Below are 18,126 nucleotides of genomic sequence, written 5' to 3'. Positions count from 1 at the left end.
ATTTGCACTTTGCTGCTTATTATTTTCTGCAAGTACGGTATTTATCATTTGGAATATTTGTCCTTTGCATGTCTTGTTTTTGTTAGTCATATAATTTTCTCTGCAGTACTTCTTGTATTTGCAGGCCGTTTGCACCCCACAGCCACCATATAAGTATAGCTACATCTGTGAGAAATCTGGACTGAGGAGCATAGGGCTGACAGAAACCTTTTTCTCCCGGCTAAGAGCAAACTTGTTATTGACTCACTCTTAAAACCAAATTTCACATTTTGACCACATTTTATACAGAGGAAATAGGCATAAAATATGACTTTTCCTCATCCTGCTTGAAATGAATCATTGTTTTATAGTCATACCTGATCCTGTGTAACCAGCATGACTGAACAGAATTGACGTAATTGACTCTGGTGTGTTGCAGAACGGTTGCAGCTCAAAGATACACTTTTAGATGAGAATTGGAATCATGGCACCAATGATCATGAATGTTGCATAATCATGTGCTATGCCTTATTTCTGACTTGTTTTCTAACGTGTATCTTTGTTATAAATTGTGTGCACTTTTATGGAATTAAAGAGCCAATAAAAGCAGGTATAAAGTGTCTCCTGCTGTTTCTTTTCCGCAGGGTTTTGTATGGTAATAAAATCACCGAGCTACCCAGTGGAGTTTTTGATGGCCTGGTTTCTCTTGAGCTGCTGTAAGTCTAAAATACCCCATCAATCAGAGTCGCATCACAACGTTCCATCTCATAGAAAGTTGACATGAGGCAAAATAAAAAAAGTATTTAAAATATCTTAATGTGTTAATTCCAAGTCATGAAGTTTATTCTGTTTCCATTCGCTCCAATATTGCTGTTAAAACTGTCCGTTATGATGAAATCTGATGTTTTATGCATCAAATGCAAGTGATTTTACGTATATCATCTTTATTTTATGCATAACAAAGAAATCAAAGTAAAGAATCTAAGAATTTCTGATCCCAGTTTCTTATTCTGCAGATTGCTGAATGCAAATAAAATCCACTGTGTCCGTGCCACAGCATTCAAAGACCTGGAAAACTTGGCCCTTCTATCTTTATACGACAACAAGATCCAGAGTCTGGCAAAGGGAACCTTCAGCTCCCTGCACAGCATCCAGACCCTGTGAGTAAAACAAGAAGCACCTTCTGCAGTGTTTGATCCGGTTGCTCTCCTCACCGCTTTGTGGCGTCTCCTCAGCCACCTGGCCCAAAACCCGTTTGTTTGTGACTGTCATGTGAAGTGGCTGGCTGACTTCTTGAGTTCGAACCCGATAGAGACCAGCGGAGCTCGCTGTGCCAGCCCTCGCCGCCTTGCCAACAAACGCATTGCTCAGATCAAGAGCAACAAGTTCAGATGCTCCGGTACGTCTGCGTCTTTCTACATGTGAAGCAGGTTTCTGCAGGAATCTTAAAAACCACCAGCTGCACTGGGAAAAATCAAAATCTAGATAAGTCATTTTTTTCTTAAAATAAGTGCATTTGTTCTTAGATTGAGGAGGTAAAACAGACATTTTGCCAATGGAACAAGACAATTTACACTTAAAATAAGAAAACACAGTTGCATTGTCTTATTTCAAGTGCATATTATCTAGTTATCTTATTTTAAGAGTAAAAATACTTATTCCCTTGGCAAACCATCTCATTTACCTACTCAAATTAAGGGTAAATACACTTAATTTAGTCATTTTTTTACTTACTTCTAGATCATTTGTCCAGTGTGCTGGGAGGTTTCCCTCTGAATTAACTGAACAGATTAGACTTCTACAAACTTACAAACTTCTGGAACGGTGTTTGGAGGTTTGGTTTAAGCTCAGAAAAAAACAACCTCAGAGGTCTAAAATCTCTCTGTTCCTTTAGGCTCTGTCTTTCTGTAGATTAGCGTTTTAACCTTTCTAAAACCAAAGAAGAGCAGATCCACTGCAAAAAACATCTAGAAACAAGCAAAAAATGACTTAAATTAAGTGTATTTACCCTTAATTTGAGCAGGTAAATAAGATGATCTGCCAATGGAATGAATATTTTTACTCCTAAAACAAGATAATCAGATAATATACACTTGAAATGAGACAATGTAATTGTTTTTTTTTTCTTATTTTAAATGTAAATTGTCTTCTTCCATTGGCAAAGTGTCTCACTTACCTCCTCAATTCAAGAACAAATGCACTTAATTTGAGAAAAATGACTAATTTAGATTTCGATTTTTTTTATATTTCAAATATTTGCTTTGAAATGCCTGCGGATTTATTTCAAGAGACTTTCTGAATCTTTAACCCTACAGTATGGGACTGTTTGTGTTTGTTCTGTTTTTAATAACAGTCTAGATTTAAGAGTGTTATAAAGTTTGTCTATAAGATAAGCAAATAAAAAAAAAAGATAGCAAATTGGGAAAGATTTTATTGAGATTTGGACAGCTGTAAGTAAAGGATCTGGGTAAGTTTCATCTCCCACTTTGTGACATCGGCCTGCATAAACCCAAAGAAGCAGAGGTTAATATCAGGCTGTTCTCACACAACCTTAAAAAGCTGCAAGGCCTGAAAAAAGGACGATCAAACCTTGTTTTTTCTCCTGCTGGATGTTTGTTATTAAATATTTCTGTACACCTTTTATTCGAGTGTAATTCTCACTGACAAACTCGTCTCTGATTGCTTTTCCTTACAGCCAAGGAACAGTACCACATCCCAGGTAAATATGTCTGCATTTAGAGCCATTATTTTCACATTCACAGAAACAATTAGACATTTTTTTAGAAGATTTCTACGGCTGGCTTTTCATCCAATCTCTGTGTGTGTGTTTGTATGGAGGTGCTGAAGACCGACGCCTGAGCCACGAATGTAACAGTAAACCTGTGTGTCCTGCTAAATGTCGCTGTGAGGCCAATGTGGTCGACTGCTCCAATCTACGACTCACCAAGTTCCCAGAGCACCTGCCGCCGAACACTGAAGAGCTGTGAGACACAAACATGTGCAAAAACACACAGATAATATACCTGTTGCAGAAATGTCACGCTTTACTTGTAACTTTCACAAATTTCTCTACCTTTTCCATCACTATTTCACATTTTAATCAGAATTATTGAAATTATCCATCCATTTTCTGTCATGCTTATCGCAAGCGGGGTCGGGAGGGATGCTCTAGCTTTCTACAGGAGAGAGGCGGGGTGCATCCTGGACAGGTCGCCTGTCCATTGCAGGGCAACACAGAGACAAACAACCAGTCACACACACACCTAAAAACAATTTACAGAAACCAATTAACCTAACAGTCATGTTTTTGGACTGTGGGAGGAAGCAGGAGTACCCGGAGAGAACCCACCCATGCTCAGGGAGAACATGCAAACCCCATGCAGAAAGAGCCGGGCTGGGAATTCAACCCGAATCTTCTTGCCGCAAGGCGACAGTGCTACCCACTGCACCACTGAACAGCCCTAATAAAATCATCAGTTTGTAAAATAGTTGATAAGAGATTTTTTTAAAATAAATTACATGCATGAGCTCACAAATGCTAGAAAAAGTATCTTTAATGTAGCACATTAAAGCTGGTTGCTTTGATCCCTCTGGTTGTTGATGTTCAGAAGCTTTTAATGAGGTCTTGACTTTTAATGTAAGTAATCAGCTTCCAGCAGATATTTAATGACTCCTTGTTAAATATCTATTATGTTAATCTGAAGGTTTTAGCATTTTAAAAATAAAAAATTACACCCCACAGCCGGTCGTTTTGGTAAATCTCTCTGGTTCAGAAGAATAGATTCCCTTTCTGCTGCTTTTTAAACCAGATCTTTCTGCTTCATACCTCAGCCTCTCTATAGTATATTAAAATTAAATATGGAAAAATAATCCTATAGATTTAAGAAATAATCTTCAATTTTAGGTGAACAAATAGAAGAATCGGTTGTTGCTTCCACACTTATACTCATAGAAAAGAGCAAGCAGCAGCGTTTACCTGTTAACCACCGTGGTTATGGGGGCTCGACATCGCTCCCTATCTGCTTTTACTTTATATATACAGAAGTAGCCATTCACAAAATTCCTTCTCTTATGATTTATGGACATTAGGATTTATAGAGGGACTCCAATATCCTGGTCGGACGCAGGAATTCACAGAAACGGTGGAGTCACAGTAAAAAAATATGCAAACATGTTGGAGGAGATTCTGCTGAGAATTGCAGGGAAGTGGGCTGCCGTTCTGCTGGTATTTGACTGGGAAAGGGCCATTTTGAATCGCTGCTACTGTATGAATGAGCATCAGCAGGACAAAATATAGCAGATTTATTTGATGTCTAAAATAGACTGTGGGAAATAAGCATGTGTAGCGCATGTGTAATAGAACATGTGAATCACGTGTTTATAATCAGCATCACAAAGATCTCAGTGCCATAAAGAAATGTATGTCCAGAGCAGAAAAGTTGTAAGATCCAGCAGTTATTTTTAGAGAGGATAGAATAAAAAACGGCAGCAAACCTCTTTATATTTGAAACCTTAAAAAAATATATTACTAAAAAACGTTTATGTAGGCATCTGTATTGGAAATTGTAAGGCATAAATATGAATTAATTTAAGATTTGTATTTGAAAAGAAAAAGGCTTCCAAAACCTTCTTTTCTACTTTAATGGCTGTTAGCAAACAGCCTACAGGTGCATTACTGACACCAACTGGTGAAAAGTGTGAAGACTTTATCTAGGGTAGTTGATTTTTACTCATAAACATGTATTACTGGTACATTTTTAAATTGAATGTATATAAAATTTGTGTTTAATACTCATAAATTTGTGAATTGAATACATAGGTTTGTGATTCATACTCATAAAACTGTCATTATTATTTATATTTTTGAAAACTTTTATCTTTTAACTTCTATCACAACTTCCAAACTTGTAATCTCAGAGATAAAACATCTGATATTGCATTAATGTTTGTTTTAACAACAAGATGCAAATGCAAATCCTAAATTCATTCACGTTTATTGACTTAATTTACAATTTTAGACATATATGCATCCTTTTTTTTTTTACAGCTATTTAACCCCACAAAAAACAGTCTAGTTTTATTCTCCATAGTGATAAAACATTTTAGATGCATTAAGAAGCATATAATATTATTTGCATAATGTATAAATTCAGTGCCAAACATTTATAGTAATGACATATTTTTTTTTTTGCTTTTCTATTTTTATCTGCATCGTTTGCTCTAGGCGACTTAACAACAATGACCTGTCCATGCTGGAGGCCACCGGGGCCTTCAAGGGTCTATCACAACTCAAGAAAATGTAAGTTACTTTAACAAATGTGCCATAATAAAAAGAAAAGAGTCATGATTCATGTTAGTAAGTTAAGTTTTCATTTATTTATCATGTTGGATCACATTTAGCTATAAAAAAAGATTAGGGAAAATAAGAAAAATGAGCCGCAAACAGAACAAGTCTGTTTTATCTTTCTCTGCTTTTTATTTTCAGTAACTTGAGCAACAATAAGATTTCAGAGATTGAGGATGGTGCGTTTGAAGGTGCCTCTTCTGTGGTGGAGCTTCACCTCACAGCCAACCACCTGGAGTCCGTGCGAGGGAGCATGTTTAAAGGCATGGAGGGCCTGCGCATGCTGTGAGTTTAACCGCCTGCGTCTGCGCATGAAATGCTCCAAATACTGGCAAAAACATCTCATGTTTTCATTTCTAGTTCAATCTGGGTTCTCAGATCAGGAGCTTATGGAGAGGAAAACAGTCCAACGAAATGAAACTTTAAAAGAAAAGTTTTGTTCTTGTGGTGAAGCGTTTAATTTGTTCTTTAAAAAAAATCAGGGAAGAGAAGATGTATTAAATGTCACTGATACAGACACAGTTTTTAGTTTGAAACATAGAGATAAACTATTTACAGGAGATTTCACTGACAAAATCGAATCCATTATTTAATAAACAGTGCGTTCAGTTTTATCATTAACTCAAAGGTAAACAGCGAAGCTGAGTTGTGAATGAAGATTTAAATTCATTTCACATGAAATCTTTGACTATTTTGGGGCCTTATCAGATGTTCATAATGTTTATTATTATGGTCAATCCTCAAAAAAATCTGTCTTCATATTTAATCAAGTGCAAATTGGAACGACAGACTGATGCCTAATGGTCTCTCACAGATAAGATCACAACAACTTCTATTCAAAATGTAAGAATTTATTAACAAAAATCATTCAACTCTAAGTCAAACTTATTTTAGTTAAAAAGTCTTAAGCAAACTAGTGAAACTCAACTAAAGTAAATAGACATTATGTACACATGGAAAAGAAAATAAATGGTTTTAAATGATAACAAATAAAATGATGCAATGAAATCACGTTTTTGACTTAATTTTGTTTGAAAACCAACATTTATCTTGAAGAGTGCTAAATGAGGAAGTTATGTCCCCTAAAAAGCCGTTGCGCCTCGGGGCTTCCTCATGGTTCTTTTCCTGGGAGCAAGTTATTTACTACTCTTAACTCAAACTGGGTAAAACCATATAAAAAAGGACTATAAAACAGGAGTAAAAAAGTAACAGAGTTTATTCCAGATCAGGTCGTTACAGGACAGAGAAAATGCTTGGAGCTTGCACAGCTGTGGGCTCAAAAATCACGTCCGCGAGCGTCCGACAAAGATTGAGCCCCAAACAAGCCCATCTCCTGCTTCTTATAGCTCATGGGTCTATGTGTTGCACCAGGTGGATGCTTGGCTGTCCGTATCAGAAACTGACACGCCATCCATGTCTTGAACTTCATGCAGCTTGCTTCTATGCTTCAGAATTACAGATAGCTCTCCTCTATCAGACCGGCTCCAAGATGTTCCCATATCCTGTGTATGTTTAAAGACATGAAGGCTGTCCTGATTAGATGACCTCCGTACACACAGTGACATCCACAATGTAAAGGAAGGCCTTCTACTCTGTCTAATCCGGCTAGCAAAGTAACAATGCACATGATGCATAAAGCATAAACCTAACAAGAGTTTGGATTAAGGTCTGATTAGCTTACAACTAATTTAGAACTATTTGAATGTGTTTAAACCATTTTACAATGTGAAAGATTGTGTGTGTGAATGTAAACATTATCAGAAATAACTAATGTAGAATAATGATAAAGGGAAAAACGTGTTCATGCCGCTGCAGATGCAGCAGACAACCTTTATACAGTTAAACTAAATGTAAAAACAGTGACTGAACTTAAATATAGCGGCTTGTTTATTTAAAAACAGAAAATCAACAGAACCAGCAAAGAGACATGGGGTGGTTTCTGTGTGTTTGATGCATTGTGGGGCCCATTTCCTGGTAAAATAGCAGGACCAGCTGCTCCTTGTGGGGCTTGACACCTGGACCCCATGGGGGGAATTGCTGTTTTTGGGTCAGTGGTCACATTTAGGACTACGGTGTGGACCGAGTTTAGGTTGGGGTTAGGGTTAGGTATGAACCTGTAAATGTTAGGATTAGGATAAGTTTCACGCCAGGCTTTTGGTATAGATTAGAAATTGGGCGGGGCATCTCTTCAGAACAGGGATTTTTTTTCCCCATAAAGCGCAGTTTATGTTTTTTGTGTTGTTTTTTTATTTTGTTTGTAGTGCTTTTAGATAGGCTACAAGATTCACTAAAACTGTTATTAGTTATTATCATCATGGATTTTATTTATATATGATTATTTCCTCCTTGTTCACGGCTTTGAACCTCATTTTTCTTTTACAAACTGTAAACTGTGTGTAGAACAACAATCTGCTCATGTTAACGGGCAGAACCAAACAGGTTTGGACGTCACGACCACAAATGCTGTTCTCTAGCAGAAAATCATGCAAAATAAAGTCCATCCATCAGCTTGTGACTTTATACCCTGGAAAAAGCCTCAAGACAAGGATTAAAAACACAATCAGATGGACTTATGTATGAGAGGTTAAAGAGACTAAAAGCGGTTTCAGCTTGGCCTAGTCAAAGCCCAATTCTTTAGATTTAGCATAGTAAAAACTTAAACTGGCACCTTGTTTTTGTTTTTTTGCTTTTATGTTGTTTTTTTTTATATATATATATAAACCAGTAGGTGTGAGATTAAGAATAAAGTGTAAGGGGCGAAAACACCTCCACAAGATTAATCATTTAAACAGGCCTTGGCTGTGTCTGAGAGGCGCTTCATTGAATTTTGCTCTATAAATATTTATCATGTGTTGCCTGGTAGTTAAGATATGTATCATGTTAGCCGCAGGCCAGAGATGCACAACCCCGCCGAGAGAGAATGTATAGTCCTTGGGAAAATATAGATGCAGCTTATTCAAAAACAAAACACACAAGAAGAGATATGTTTTTAAAAACCCAAGTGTTTATAAGCCTTGCATGTCCTCCTAACCGACCTTTATTATTTGGCATCAACAGGAGCTTCCAGTCTGAGGCATCATTTAGAAACTTGCTCCTCAGCTGGAGCTGCAGCACCGCCTGCAGCCGGTTGAATATCACAATATTTCATTTTAGTTCTATCAATAAAGTTTATGCATTACAAGTGAAACAAATGAAATAGAGAAAGTATGAATATGAAGCAAATCTAAGTTTGTCCTTATGGCAGCTTCAGCTCTTATGGTTTTCTGCTTTGGGTCGAAACTTCAGGAAATGTCCAAGAAAGGAAAAACAGGCAATGAAGCAAATTATAACAGTGTCTCTCATACTGTCTTTTGAATCCTTCAGACGGGTCAGAGACGAGCAGCTCATGAAAACTGCTAACCTGACTCCGCCAGATGGATTTGCTCCGCATATCCATCTGGAAACCTTCCGTTTAAGTAATTTTGGGAAGGGGCGAAAATACTGGTTAGCTGATTGGCCTATGTTGGTGATAGACGGGCCAAATAAACCAATCAGATCAACGAAGCATATGACGTACTAACAGAGCGATGACGAAAACACAACCACAAGCCAGGCTACTCATGCCGAAACCAGTCGGGAGCAGAACAAAAACATCTTTTCCTCTGAGAAAAGCCTCCAGAGCAGTGTTTTGCTCTTCTTTCAGTGAAGAAATACTCTGTAATTCCGATAAAACTTGCTCGATAGCCACGCTAACGCTAGTTTCATCGGCTGAAGCCGCTATGTTCTTTAGACTGAACTGTCGCGCTTCTCGTTGCGTCACATCTCAACCCGCCTCAAAGCCTACGCTGATTGGACGTTCGTTTGGTGAACAGCTCCAAATTTTCTTTAACGGAGAGTCTCCAGACTGATTAGCGAGTGAAATCTTGAAAGCTTGCGAGATCAGGATGGTCTCACGAGGCTAGAAAACTGCTGCACTTCATTTCTCCCATGCTTGCTGTATTGCTCTGTAATATTCACTCTGTATACCTTACAAATAGATTGTTGATTTACATTTTTATTCTACAGTTTCAGACCAAACTCAGCTGTCAATTAGCATGTCACCAGGTGACTATGAACCTGCTCAAGCACTGGGTAAATGCAGAGAGGAAAAAAATTAAACGTTTCAAAGTTAGTGCCCAGCTTCCATTAATCCAGCTAGAAAATAGCCATCTGGCTCTAAATCTACAGTGATGGACTCAGACCTGAATCCTTCAGAGGCTCATAAAGACAGAGACAAAGTCGACCTTCTATCACCTGAAGAACATCTCCAGGATCGAAGCACTAATCTCTCAGCAGGACCTTGAAAAATTAATTATTGCTTCGTTCATCTTCAGTAACATTGATCCCTGCAGCTGATCCAGAATGCTGCTGCCTGCATCCTCACTAGAACTAAAGTGGAGAACATCAGTCCAGTTCTACAGTCCTTCGCTGGCTCCCTGTATCTCAGAGAATAGACGTTAAAAATACTTCTGTTAGTCTATTAATCACTGAATAGCTTTGCTCCAAATTACATTGCTGATTGTTGTCTGAGATCTACTGGATCTCATCTACTCTGCAAAACCAGAACCAAATATGGAGAATTAGCTTTTAGTTCTAATGCTCCACTAATCTAGAATAAACTCCCAGAAATCTGTAAAAGAATTGAAACCCTCAGTTGCTTTAAATCGAGATTGAAAACATATTTTATAATGTGTTCTTTGACAGTTAGATCTAAACATTATTAGTTAAGTTTGTTGTCCAACTCATAATTACCCAATTACCATTATGTTCATCACTTTAAATTGTCTTGCTTGTCAGGATTTGATTGTGGTTTGTGGACCCAAATGCAGAGCAAGGGAGGCGGGGGAGTTTCTTGTAGATATAATGAAGTGTTTTCAAACAACTGAGGCAGGAATCCAAAAATCAAAAAATGAAAACAAAGTCAAACAAACCAGAAACCAAGGAGACATCTGAGGGAAAACCATCACGAGGAGGAAGACTCAGAAAGACAGAGTTGGAAGAAGTTTGACGAGGAACCAGCACTGAAGAGCTGCACAGAGAGAGTATTTATGGGAGACTGAAACAAAGAGAGGACTAATGAGCAGATTGGGAGCAGGTGTGAACAGAGCAGAACAGGAAAGGAGCTAGGGAAAAAGGAGAACACAAGAGGGCAGCAGAGGCCAACAAATAAAAACCTGGAAACTGAAGATAACCAGAAAACACAACAAAATAAGAATTAAACAACTAAAACTAGAAAAACTAGCAAAGTAAAAGTGCATGCTCAAAAGAAACATAACAAAATCAAGACTGTGACATTGCTAAGATGTGCTACATAAACTTTGCCCTGCCTTATATGAAAGGTAAAAATGTATACCCATTACAGAAAACAATGTAACTGTGTTTGAAATCATGTGAACAAAGGCATTCATGTTATTTGTGTGTTTCTGTTTGTTAGGATGCTGAGGAACAACAGGATTAGCTGCATCCATAACAGCAGCTTCACAGGGCTGTCCAACGTCCGGCTGCTCTCCCTCTACGACAACCAGCTCACTACCATCCTGCCTGGGGCCTTTGACACGCTGCCCAACCTGTCCACTCTGTTAGTGAGCCAGGCATGTTATCCAGAGCAGGTTTTTGATCTTGATATGAATCCCTGATAGTTCCTCTGTTGTGCATCAGAAACCTCTTGGCCAATCCCTTCAACTGTGATTGCCACCTGTCCTGGTTCGGGGCGTGGCTCAGAAGTCGTCGGATCGTTACGGGGAATCCTCGGTGTCAGAGCCCCTCTTTTCTTCGAGGGATTCCTCTGCAGGATGTAGCTGTGCCTGATTTCCGCTGCGAGGATGGTACGATTCCCCAAGTCTGGAATATGGAGAGGAATAATAACAATAATATGCAATCAAAGAGCCCCCAAAGTGTACTCATGCCTTCTGATGCATGTGCGCAGGTTCAGGGCTGGATGACCGGCGCTGCGTTGCAGGGCCGCAGTGTCCCAGTCAGTGTTCCTGCATGGACACGGTCGTTCGCTGCAGCAACAAACACCTGCAGGCTCTGCCCAGAGGACTTCCCCGCAACATCACCGAGCTGTGAGTGAAAGCATTCAGGCTTTACACTACAAAAATAAACTAGAAGTGGGTCAATTTCTCTTGAGATAAGTTCATTCTTGCTTGTTTTATTCATTTAACAACCACATTTAAATTATTATTATCTAATTGCTGTATTTTAATGGCAAAAACTCTCCTTCCAGTGGAATTTAAAAAACATTTTGTTATACTATCTGCTTTTATTATGTTTTATCTTTATTTTCTTTTAAACTGCTTTTAGGTATCTTGAATGTTACTGTTTAATTCATGCAAAATACTACTAAATTGGGCTATATAAAAAACTTGCCTTGCTTGTTTTAAGCTCCTGAGTAAGCAAATTTACTAATGGTATAACACGATTTTTGTTTAAAATAAGAATCATTTTCTTACTTCAAGAGCATTTTATCTAATTATCTCATCTTAAGGCAAACATATTCATTCTATTGGCAGGTTATCTTTTAAACCTTTTCAAATTAAGGTTAAATACAATTATTTTAATAATTTTTTTACTAAGCTTCCGATCAGTTTTTACAATGTTGAACAAAAACAAGAAAAGGAAATGCACACTGCTACAAAATCAAGGATAATTTGGTCAATTTCTCTTAAGATAAATATATACTACCTTGTTTTAAGCTGTTCAATAAGTAAATTTACCAATTTTAGGTTTCTGTAATCTAATTACCTTATTCTATCAGCAAAAATACTCATTCATTGACTGATCATATTTTTTTTCCTGGACAAATACACCTATTTTAAGTATTCATTTTACCTACCTTATGATCAGTTTTTCCAGTGTTGAACAAAAACAGCAAACAAAAAAATAGAACATGCACACTTCAAAAATGAAATATAAACTACATGATATTATTTCAAGTGCACGACATCTAATTAATAAGCCCAATAAAACGGATTCTATTGGCAGATAATCTCATTTAACAGCTTCATATGTTCATTATATTCATTATTTTAAGAAACCTGTACTTTAAAAAAAAAAAACTATTTCAGTGTAATACTGTATTTCATGAAGGCACTACAGATGAAGTTGGTTCAGGTGGTTTTAGGACAACTTTTAAAACTTATTAAGTTTTAATTCATGCTTAGAGTCACTGATTGAACACCTTTAATCATTGCTGTCATAATTTCTCTGTCCAGCATATCGATGTGAGCAGGTTTTTATGTGTTTCTATGCCTTCTCTTGTTAGGTACCTGGATGGAAACCAGTTCACCAGTGTTCCTAAGGAGTTAGCCACCTTCAAGTACCTGCAGCTTGTGTAAGAAACGCTAAACAAGTTTTACATCCACTGTACCAATGATAATACAGATTTATATTTTACTCTATTCAAATCAATTCAGTTTATTTCTATAGCGCCAATTCACAACACGTCATCTCGAAGCACTTTACAGTTCACCAGATCATCCAGTCAAATTGATTTAAAAATGTTCTATCTAAGGAAAACCAGTTGATTGCATCGACTCATTGACTCAAATACAATCCCTCACACTAAGCATGCTTGTAGCGACAGTGGAGAGGAAAAACTCCCTTTTAACAGGAAGAAACCTCCAGCAGAACCAGGCTCAGTGTGAGCGGCCATCTGCCGAGGCCGACTGGGGTTCAAGGAGACAGAAGCAGAAATACAAAAAGCAGCTGTAAAAGGCGGCCCCGTCCAGGAAACACACAGCCAGGCAGATGAGCTCCGAGCCAGCTCACATGTCAGAGGATGAAGAGAGCACATCCAGCCCGTCACAGTCAGAGAAACAGAATTACACTGAAAAAACAGGCTGATCTCTAACATATATAATCTAAGGTGTTGATGGCAGCAGCACAGCTGATATTTCTCTCCAGGATGGAGTCACAGCCAAACAGGAACAGACAAGATTAAGCTACTATGAAAAAAGGCAGAGAGAGCAGAACGTTAGAGATTGAACTAATAGATTCTGTAGAGTGGTAGAATAGAGATAGAATGAAGCAGAATTATGAAAAAAGTAGCTATACATTTATGCTGCTTTTAGGGTGGCAAAGGGTGAAAAGCAGCTCTTTTCTTTTTTTACTACCAGTTCTCATATGACATTTTACTCACTTTTTTAAATTTTGATCATAATTTTAGCCTTTAAGCATGTAAAGGATGAATATGCCTTCACATGGAAGCAGACAGTTATAGGTTTAATCAGGAGATCAGTGGTTTAACGGTGATGTTTGATAGAGGATGTGGACAGCCTTCCACACTCTACAAACGGCCAGTAGATGGAGCTGTTGGCTGAGGTCTGGATTAAGAGAAAGGAGTCAAAACATCAAGCAGAATCCCTCATGTGAATTGAACAGAGAAAGAGTCAAAAATCTGGAGCTTTCAAAAATGTTTTATTTAATTTCTCTTCGGGATCAAGGAGGTATTTTTGAACTGAAAGTCAGCCTATGATTCCAGAGGGGGAAAAAAAGGATAACAAATTAAACATTGTGTAACTTGTTATGTTATTGTTTGGGTTTGTTGTTCCTGCATTTTTTTGTGAGACAAGCATAAAGCATTAATGTGTATTGATTCCTCCTGACCTTTACCCCTGCAGAGACCTGAGCAACAATAAAATTAGCTCCCTGTCCAATGACTCCTTCGCCAATATGAGCCAACTCACCACCCTGTGAGTATTCACACAAATTTTCTATAAGTTTTATTATTTTATTACAGTGAATTAAAGGAGATTCATGACTGATGACATTTTAGTCCAAAGTAGAATCAGAAAATAGGTGCTGAAGGTAAAATCTGAAGGATTTTCATGGGTCTGAAAGTTTAAGCTGCAGCTTTAAAAGTGTTTCAGTTTTCTTTAAAGGTAGTGGAGGATTTTCGCAGAGTTTAGAAAAGACCCGCCCTCTCCAAAAAGAAAAAAAATGCAGGTGCACAACCCGCTACCACGAGGGAACACCTAATAAACGCGTGTGAGAGCGTGCACAAGCCCAATTTCTCCTCGTGCACGCTCTGTTTAAAAGTTGCTGTTTGCATCACTCATACAAGCTCACTTTCCCAAAAAAAGATTTGCAATTTTTCCACTATGTCAGACTCAACACAGGTAAGTGAAAATGGGGACGAGCATGCAGGACGACCTTATTTAAACATATCACCTGAATGATTGACAATTGGGAGGACCACTTATTTTGATGATCCACCGGCTAAAGAACATCCTCCACTATAACTTTAAGTTCTAAAGTTTACACACCTCTCCTTAGTAGTTGTTAGATCTGATTTTAAACTGGATAATCAAAGGTTTTCTAGCTTCTTTCTGCCCAAATACTTTGCTTTAACTTGGGGTCTCTTGTCCTAAAAGAACTGCTGCATTCCTTCAGCATACATTCCCAGTATGTAGTGAATTGTTTCCCGTTATTTTTAAAAGCTAAAAGCAGGTTTTATAAAAGGAAGTTTGAAAAAATACAAACCAGAAAATAAAACTTTAAAATGTTTATTAAGATCTAAGTTTGATTGAAATAAAGAACAGCTTTTGTTTTTGAGTTGATAAGTACTTTTTACAACAAGCTGAAATCTACCAGTCTCCCTCTGGACATTCTTATGGTTTTTTTATACTTAAGCAGATAAAGTGGCCCCTTCAGTCACATGGAAATGAACTGAATGAAATGAAAAATGAATGACTTGTTGCATCTTTAAACTATCTCAGAGTTACTGCAGTTAGCTGGACTCGATTCAGATAGAAATGAGGAAAGAAAGCTTGAAACAGAATTCAGTTGTTCAGGGCAGAGTTCCTACATTTAGACCCGGATATTGGCTGTTTAATTGTTTTGTTTATCCTTAAATTTGCTTTGTTTTCGCAGGATCCTCAGTTACAACTCATTACAGTGTATCCCTCCTCTGGCGCTGGCCGGCTTGCGCTCCCTGAGACTGCTGTGAGCACACACACACACACACACACACCATTAGTATGCAGTCCCTTTACTTTATTCCAAGCTATCATTTGTTCCTTCCTTTAAGCTGACTGAGCCTCTGCGGCTGTAATAGTCCCTGAGCTCAGCGAGGGTTCACTTTGAATGTTCTAAACCGTTTCTGGCCTCTAACCGTTTCTGTCTCACAGTTCTCTCCATGGCAACGACATCTCTGAGCTGCAGGAGGGAATCTTCGGTGACCTGGCCTCTCTGTCTCACCTGTAAGTACTACACATGTTAAATACATCGTCGTGTAAAAAACATAATCTCACAGGGTTGGAGTGTAGAGAAATGGAGATCTTTGGCCGGTCTTCATTGCACAAACGGTATAACTTCAAAGGTTTTCTGATGGCCACTTTGATGCACATTTTTTTGCACTAATATTAGCACTAGGAAGGGAATTTGGTTCCACTTTCATTGCAAGCAAAGAAAATGTTTTGTAAATGGAGATTTGAAAAAAAGCTATTCAGCAACTTTAAAAATCTTTTAATTTAAAAAAAGAGTTTTGAGAGTAACTTCCATGTTTTTTTTATTTACACACACCCACACACACACACACATATATAGCATTTATTTTAATTTTATTTTTTTCATTTTTATTGATTCATTTTTAGATTTTCTGTTTCTTTATTTAATTTTTTTCATTTGTTTTACAAATTGTATTTAACACATCCCATTCTCTTCACTTTAAGTGAATTTATTTTTTCACTTTAAGTGAAACTAAATTATTAAATACTAAATTATTGCTCTTTACCAATAAAATGTTGCTCCTAACATCCAACCGACCAATAGAAATGCTCCTAATGCCAGAGGAAAGCCCACCCTCAGAAGTGAAGAGAGGTGATCTGGAAAATACAATTTGACTAGGAATGCAATTCAAAAGACCCTATTTGTTAAACAGAAATGTTAAAGAAAAAAGAACATCAAAAATATATAATCTGTAAAAAAAATAAAAAAAAGCAAATGTGAAAGATATAATCTGAAAATGCATATATCCCTGTAAAACTAACAAAAAAAAATTATATATATAAAAAAAAAAAATATGAACATTTAATTTGAAAAAAACAAACAAAGTTTGGGTTATTTTCTTTTAATAGGATATATTAAAAGTTATTTTAAAAAAATGTGACAAAAAAAAAATAAAAAAACTAATAAAACAGCAGTTATTCTTAAAACATTATGGTTGATCACAGTTTCATTTCTAAATTTCCAAAAATGTGATTTTTTTCCAAACTTTCATTTATAGAATGGATCTTTGCCTGAGACAATAATACAGCATAATTCCCTCTATAGAGCACACACTATTTATTAAATAGTTTCTGTTTTTTATCATAACCACGGATCGAGGGCCCATGTCCAGTTTTGGCTGGTTTGAGGTCCTGTAGTTTTTTTTTTTTTAACAGGAATAGATATGACATCACATTTACGGAAACAGCGCAGGAACTTCGCAACAAAGCACATTCAGCTAAAACGGGCTACAGGCTTTTTGATGCATCGGCGCTGAGCTACTCAGGTGTCATTCTGTTCATCAAATGATGTTTTAGCTTTAAAGGGTCAAATAAAAAGTGTCATGAGGCGGTGTTTGTTGGAGGACCCAAATGCAGAGACCAGTTGGCAGAGGTGAATTAAAGTGGGTTTATTAAGGTTCACAGGAACAGGGGCAGGAATCAAAATCCAACAGAAAATAACAAACGTACCAGAACCAAGGAGACATCAGGGGTAAACCAAAACTCTAAGAGCAGAGAGAGACGAGGAAGGCAGGAAGAAGTTAGACGAGGATCCAGCAAACAGGAACTGAAGAGGGAGGGCTTTTAAAGGGGACAGAGACAAAGAGAGAGCTAACGAGGGGATTGAAAACGGGTGAAGGCAGAACAGAAAACAGAGCAAGGGAAAGAGGACACAAGAGGGCAGCAGAGGACAACAAATGGAAAACCAAGAAAAACAGGAACTAACAAACCAAGACTCTGACAAAAAGGATATTTTAAAGACATTTTTTCAGTAAAAAACTTAAAAATGTCTCTTTAAGTCTGGAGATCATAGTCGCAGTTTTCGTCCCAAACAGCTTTTAATGAAGAGTAAGATTTTTTTTTAGCAAAACTCTTGCTTGGACTAAGAAATTAAAAAAATTGCAATCCAAGAAATTAACAATTTCTCTGACATTTAAGTCTTTCAGTGACACCAGCAGTGGCTTAGACATCAGGTGAAAAGGAGGAATAATAATCTGATCCAAAATAGGTTCGATTGATCACACTCTCTTTATTGGCAATAAAAAGTAAGGCAACAAAAACATTCAGGCACCTGCAATCTGGGCCAGATGTTCATTTGCAAATAACTATGTTTATATATTTATAGAAATTTAACTGCAGATGCAAAAACTGCACAAGCAAACAAAATGACTGTGGAGGAAGCCCGACGTTAAACTCCTGGCATAAATGCACAGGTCTCCACAAAGTGTCAGGTGAACAGTTAGGGTGTGATTGGATCTGGTCTGTGGGAGAGCTGCTGAGGTCCATTTCAGGTGGTTAAGTTAATTAACCTTCCCTGGAAATCGGTAACGTTCCTGCAGACGTGTCAGGGAAGATGAAGGGGTCGTTTTGATCCAAACAGGAGGCTGTAACCCCCCCCCCCCATCCCCACCACGACAATTATTTTCACACCGCAAAAAAGAGAAAACGTTAACATATTTAGTGCATGTATAATTTCCTTCATTGTGTAGGAATAGATATTTGCTAAAGTAAAAAATAAAAACGTGTCTCAACTTTTTGAGCTAGAAAATACATTTAGTAAAATGTAGCAAAGAATAA

The 18,126-nt window shown here is 37.5% G+C and overlaps 1 protein-coding gene across 1 annotated transcript in view; it reads left to right on the top strand.

The window, feature by feature from the left end:
• Nucleotides 1-18,126, top strand: part of LOC107081959 (slit homolog 1 protein-like) — a 57,852-nt gene that overhangs the window by 10,129 nt on the left and 29,597 nt on the right. The window contains exons 8-21 of the mRNA XM_015370347.1: nucleotides 624-695; nucleotides 996-1,139; nucleotides 1,215-1,378; nucleotides 2,675-2,698; nucleotides 2,818-2,962; nucleotides 5,204-5,278; nucleotides 5,465-5,608; nucleotides 10,776-10,919; nucleotides 11,000-11,166; nucleotides 11,268-11,406; nucleotides 12,606-12,674; nucleotides 13,963-14,034; nucleotides 15,215-15,286; nucleotides 15,472-15,543. Coding sequence (XP_015225833.1) covers nucleotides 624-695; nucleotides 996-1,139; nucleotides 1,215-1,378; nucleotides 2,675-2,698; nucleotides 2,818-2,962; nucleotides 5,204-5,278; nucleotides 5,465-5,608; nucleotides 10,776-10,919; nucleotides 11,000-11,166; nucleotides 11,268-11,406; nucleotides 12,606-12,674; nucleotides 13,963-14,034; nucleotides 15,215-15,286; nucleotides 15,472-15,543 — 1,503 coding nt within the window. The remainder of the gene's footprint in view (nucleotides 1-623; nucleotides 696-995; nucleotides 1,140-1,214; nucleotides 1,379-2,674; nucleotides 2,699-2,817; nucleotides 2,963-5,203; nucleotides 5,279-5,464; nucleotides 5,609-10,775; nucleotides 10,920-10,999; nucleotides 11,167-11,267; nucleotides 11,407-12,605; nucleotides 12,675-13,962; nucleotides 14,035-15,214; nucleotides 15,287-15,471; nucleotides 15,544-18,126) is intronic.

This window comes from Cyprinodon variegatus, unplaced genomic scaffold, assembly GCF_000732505.1.
Source record: "Cyprinodon variegatus isolate N-32 unplaced genomic scaffold, C_variegatus-1.0 Scaffold45, whole genome shotgun sequence".
NCBI classification, from domain to species: Eukaryota; Metazoa; Chordata; class Actinopteri; order Cyprinodontiformes; family Cyprinodontidae; genus Cyprinodon; species Cyprinodon variegatus.
The sequence above is the reverse complement of the archived record's forward strand: the minus strand, read 5'-3'. Positions and strand labels throughout refer to the sequence as shown.